Source organism: Dendropsophus ebraccatus, chromosome 1, assembly GCF_027789765.1.
Source record: "Dendropsophus ebraccatus isolate aDenEbr1 chromosome 1, aDenEbr1.pat, whole genome shotgun sequence".
Lineage (NCBI taxonomy): Eukaryota > Metazoa > Chordata > Amphibia > Anura > Hylidae > Dendropsophus > Dendropsophus ebraccatus.
Genome location: NC_091454.1, coordinates 122,292,998 through 122,298,997, shown reverse-complemented (window position 1 = coordinate 122,298,997; position 6,000 = coordinate 122,292,998). Strand labels below are relative to the sequence as shown.

The window sequence follows — 6,000 nt, the reverse complement described above, 5'->3', positions numbered from 1 at the left end:
TCTGTCCCGCTGCCCCCCTGCAAGGTGCTGCCCTAGGCACCGGACCACGGGTGCCTAGTGGTAAATACGGCCCTGGCTATACATAAAGGTGAACAAAACTAACATAATACCATAGTTAATAAGGTTGAAAAAAGAGTCTATCAAGTTCAACTGACAAAAATCCTATTGTGTTGATCCAGAGGAAAGCAAAAATCCTTATGAGGGAGACGCTAACTGCCCCATCGCAGGGAACAAAATTCCTTCCTGACTCCAAAATGGCAAACAGAATAATCCCTGGATCAACATTCTATCAAATGAAATCTAGTGCTAATAATTTGAATTATTATATATTTTTTAAGAAAAGCATCCAGACCTCCCTTGAACTTATCAAAAGGAGAAGTTAAATCAATAAATTAAATCTGTCACCAGGTTTAGGGTCCATTTACACAGATTATTTTACAGATTATCTGCCAAAGATTTGAAGCCAAAGCCAGAAACAGACTATAAACAGAGATCAGGTCATGAAGGAAAGCCTGAGATTTCTCCTCTTTTCAAATCCATTCCTGGCTTTGGCTTCAAATCTTTGGCAGATAATCTGTCAGATAATCTTTCTGTGTAAATGGACCCTAATGCTGGGTTTACACGAAACGATAATTGGCCCGATCGCACGATTAACGATGTCGGAGTAACAATTTTTTTTCCAGATGATCAGCGTTTAGACGGTACGATATTTCGTACGTAAAAATCGTTTTGCGATCGCGCGCCCGCAGCCCGGCCCCCCGCTCATCCGCAGCCTGGCCCCACGGTCAACCGCAGCCCCCTGTGCTGCCCCGATCGCCACGCCGCCGCTGGGAGGGGGGCCGGGCTGCGGGCGCACGATCGCAAAACGATCCTCTTCAGCCAATCAATGCACTGAAGAGGGAGCCGGGGATTTCGAAGACCTGCTACGCGGTACAGGTAACGTATGCTCGTGGCGGGGGCGTTCTGAGCGGCGGGGAGGGGGTGATTGTGGCGGGGGGGCGATTGTGGCTGCGGGGGTGGTGATCGGAGCTGCGGGGGTGGCGATCGGGGTGGCGATTGAGCCAGCGCAGGGGCTGCGGATGAGCAGGGGGGCCGGGCTGAGAGTGGGGGGCCGGGCGGCTCGACTTTCGCGCGACGACTGTTTACACGGAACGATCGGCAAATTTTTTGCGAACGACGATTTAAGAACAAGATGAAAGATCAAAATGAACGCTTTCTCGCTCATCATTCGATCGTTCGCTGCGTTTACACATACGATTATCGTTCAAATTCGATTGTTATCGTGCAAATTCCATGTAAACCCAGCATTATGCTGCTTAATCTAATGCTACGTTTACATGGCACGATTATCGGGCGAATTTTCGCGATAACAATCGAATTCGAACAATAATCGTACGTGTAAACGCGGCGAACGATCAAAAAATCGATTATTTTGATCTTTTAACATATTCATAAATCGTCGTTCGTTCGCAAAAAATTCGCCGATCATTTCGTGTAAACAGTCGTCGCGCTATAGTCTGGCCGCCCGGCCCCCCGCTCATACGCAGCCCCCTGCGCCGGCTTGATCGCCACCCCCGCCGCCTCTCTGATCGCAACAGCCCCCCCCCCCGCCGCTCCCGGCTCATCTCTTCAGCCAATCAATGCGCTGAAGAGGGGCGCCGGGGATCTCGAATTCCTGCTACGCGGAGCAGGTAACTTATGCTCATGGGCGGGGCAGCAGGGGCGATGGGAGCAGCGGTGGCGATCGGAGTGGCAGCGGGGGGCTGCGGTTTTGCGGGGGGGCGGGCTGCGGGCGCGCGATCACAAAACGATTTTTCCGTATGATATATCGTACTGTCTAAACACTGATCGTTATTTAAAAAAAAAAAAACATTACTTCGAAATCGTTAATCGTGCGATCGGGCCCATTATCGCTCCGTGTAAACTTAGCATTAGGGTCCATTTACACAGAAAGATTATCTGCCAAAGATTTGAAGCCAAAGCCAGGAATGGATTTGAAAAGAGGAGAAATCTCAGGCTTTCCTTTATGACCTGATCTCTGTTTATAGTCTGTTCCTGGCTTTGGCTTCAAATCTTTGGAAGATAATCTGTAAAATAATCTTTCTGTGTAAATGGACCCTAAATTGTACTTTGATCTTTGTATGCAGCTGATCCAATATAATTAGTGGGTTTTTTTAGTGCACTAGTCTTCTTCTTTATGTGCATGCACTCAGTAGTACTAGATGAATATCCCTCACCCACCAGCTGCTAATGACAGCTTTCTGTCTATACTGTGTATACATAGACAGCTGGTAATCAGTAGCAGGTCAATCAGTGGCAGTACTCTGTACTCAACTATGGAGGAATAAGCTGTCATTTGTTTTGCATTGGCTATATGAAACAGTACAAGGAATACAGTGTTAGATTCAGGGTCTCTATCACTAGTTTATATTCCCCCTAGCATGGCAGGTTATGACCATTAGTATTTTATTTCTATTTATTTTTTATTATATAATATTGACATTTTGTGGGTTTTGGTACAAATTATTAACATATACTGTATTACTATTATCTTATCCCTCATTATTAACACTTTATATCTAATTTTGTTTATCAGTATTTACAACGTGCTTCTGTGATATGTGATGTTTTTTGTATAATTTTATTAATAGAGCGCATATATATTGGGCAGTACTTTACAAAACTCCTCTCCCCATCCAGCTGCATCATCCGCCTTGTTCGCTATATGACAGCCGGAAAGTAAGGTGCACTGCCATACACTCCCAATCTGTAACTCAGGATTGAAGAGGGTCTGAGAAGGGAGACCTGGCGTGGTTAATAACATTCGATAAGTCTAAGGACATGTCAAAAGTTACCACAAATGACAATTTGTACATGTCTGTTCAAGCTACAAAGTAGTAAAAAGAAGAAAAGATTTAAGCAAATCAGTTAAAATGTTAAAGGAGACCTGTCACCCCCCGTGCCGGGGTGACAGGCTCCCGACCCCCGTTAGAGCCCCCTATACTCACTTGATCCCGCCGGGTCCCGCTTCCTGAGCCCGTCGGGTCACGAAGATATCAGCGCCCGAAGACCGGCGCGCGCGCTGACAGGAGAGTCCGACGCTCATAGAGAATGAATGGGGAGTCCGATCGGGCGCTGATATCTCCGTGACCCGACTGGATCAGGAAGTGGGACCCGGCGGGATCACGTGAGTATAGGGGGCTCTAACGGGGGGTCGGGAGCCTGTCACCCCGGCACGGGGGTGACAGGTCCTCTTTAAACACGACTAAACCATAATCATATCTATAAAAACTATAATAATAAAGAAGACAGTGACAAAATGTACATTACTATGTAGATGGTGCCATAGGCAAAATACAGAGGAATGGCTTTTACAGTTCAATTTTTAAATGTGCATGACTGTACTACAAGTTAGAAGTACAACTTATCTAATAAAAAAATTACAGTTTGTAGGTAAATGAATAAAATCACCCATTATATAAATATAAAGAATTTATTAATCGTACATGGTATGTACAGAGTCTGCTGTAAAACATGAAAATACATTCATGTGGAAACAGTACATCAATATATTACATTTCATTCTCAACTGCAACATTTCGTCATCTACCTGACGTAAAACAAACAGTTCAAACATAATGTACAACCATAATGATGTATTGGCCATAGTTACACTAATGGTGCAGCTATAAAACAATGCATGACAATGTAATACACAGTTATCATACTTGTCTGTTTTAAATTGGTCCACGTATAAATACATGTTTTAGGTATAACCATATGTTGCCTTACATACTGTTCCACTGAATTACAGTATGCTATTATTTTAATCTTTTAGGTTATTAGCAATGTTATGGTAGAATATATTACACATGTTTTATAGCTTTTTTTATATCTTCCATTAACATCTATCTGTGAAGTTTTTTTTCTTTTCTTCCGGTGTTAGTTTCAGTGATTGCGGTTTTAACAGTGCCCATTTATACTTTCCTGAAAAGAAAAAAAAATAATTAGACTTTGAACTGGAAAGTGATAAGACTGGGTTCATATCACATGCATTAGGAATACTTGAAATGAGCAGCAAAATACATTTATCTAACTGTATACATATACAGATACAAGTTTTTTTTAAATAACTACTGATGTCTCTACTGATAATTTTGTCAGACACATGCAATATATCAGTAGTTTTTCGGGGGTGTGAACCAAGCTGGTAGTGTACAAATTCTACTTCTACTAGCAAATAAAAAGTGGAAAGTTGAAACAGATCTTCCTTTTTTATTCTTCATATGATCCTTAAAGGAGTGGTTCAGCAAAAAAAAAAAATCTTTCAAATCAACTGGCGCCAAAAATTGCCAAAGATTTTTAATTTACTTCAGCTGCTGTATGTCCTGCTGGACAGGTTTTCTATGAAGATTTGCTACTGCTCTGGACAGTTCCTGACATGGAAAGAGATGGCAGTAGAGAGCACAGTGTCAGACTGGAGAGAATACAACGCTTACTGCAGGACATATGTTCCCACTGCAGACATGTCAATTCTTCGAGCAGGGAACCGTGGAGGCGCCCTATAAATAGCAGTAAGACATAGAGGCAGGCGGAATTGCGCGCAGAGTCCGCTCAGAATTTCTGCCTGTTTTTTGCAGTTTGAATGGACCATTACCCAAGGGGGGGGGAATTATTTAAAGTAAGAAAATAATTCTGTACTTACTTCCCTCTGCAGCTCTTCACACAGAGTGATATGGAGCATGAAATGAATACAACAATTCCAAGGCAAATAAATACAATCTGTATAATTCCTAATGCATTCATTGGAGTAATAACTTTGGATTTAAATTCATCTGCTTTATCTGTACCAATTTCTGCAGTCTAGAAGAAAATAAAGAACATGCATATATCGTTACTGAAATTCAGGGGGCTCTGACAAAAGTAATATCATAAGATCACTAAGCTACAATTTAAATAGTCACTTCAGACAACCTTCTTCCATTCGATAGCTTATCTGATTCCTAACATATTTGTAAATTAATTGTTAAAGTCTTGTAAATTACCAAAAATAGTTACGTACCCCAGAAAAAAAATTCTAAAATCTCAGCCATTAGACGTCTTACTTTTCTGCAATCTCCTCAGTTCAGTGCGAATGTGTTCAGTGCACTTTCACCAGCACTATATCATAAGGTAGTCGAGCAGAAAGCAGCATGTGCTTTGTTGTTATTGGCCAGAGATGTAAGAAAAGGAAGCCCTATGAGTGTACTACTGGAAAACAACCCAGAGGAGTAATAGCAGTGTACCAGGTGGATAAGGGGGATCCCAGTGGGCAGATGTCCATGATATGCCTTCCTCTTTGAAGCTGGGTTCACACTACGTATATTTCAGTCAGTATTGTGGTCCTCATATTGCAACCAAAACCAGGAGTGGATTAAAAACACAGAAAGGCTCTGTCCACACAATGGTGAAATTGAGTGGATGGCCGCCATATAACAGTAAATAACTGCCATTATTTCAATATAACAGCCGTTGTTTTAAAATAACAGCAAATATTTGCCATTAAATGGCGTCCATCCACTCAATTTCAACATTGTGTGAACAGATCCTTTCTGTGTTTTCAATCCACTCCTGGTTTTGGTTGCAATATGAAGACCACAATACTGACTGAAATATACGTAGTGTGAACCCAGCCTAAAAATGTTCACCATTACAATTTTATCATTTTTTTTAGATCTGGAAAGAAGGGGCAACAACAAAAATGGCCACCATTACTGCTCTATTATTACTCCTATTGACATCTAACGGTGAGTTGCCACTTGCTTTTTGTTTCCGATATTGATATAAGCTTACATAAATTTCCTGGCGACTGGTCCTACTATTCTGCCACATATCATACAACATAAGTCTTTGGAGGATATCTGAGTACCAGCAGCCTTTGAGGATCCAAGAAAGGCAACTGCTAAATGTGAAGCCTGGTTTTCCAGTCTAGTATCCTGTAGTAGGATCCTTTCCTTATAG

The 6,000-nt window shown here is 42.0% G+C and overlaps 1 protein-coding gene across 1 annotated transcript in view; it reads right to left on the bottom strand.

Annotated features, from left to right (window-relative positions):
• Positions 1 to 3,474: 3,474 nt before the first annotated feature.
• Positions 3,475 to 6,000, bottom strand: part of CD36 (CD36 molecule (CD36 blood group)) — a 32,381-nt gene continuing 29,855 nt past the window's right edge. The window contains exons 12-13 of the mRNA XM_069978264.1: positions 4,706 to 4,863; positions 3,475 to 3,987 (exon numbers count right to left, since the gene is read on the bottom strand). Of these exons, the coding sequence (XP_069834365.1) occupies positions 3,978 to 3,987; positions 4,706 to 4,863 (168 nt within the window). The 3' untranslated portion in view covers positions 3,475 to 3,977. The remainder of the gene's footprint in view (positions 3,988 to 4,705; positions 4,864 to 6,000) is intronic.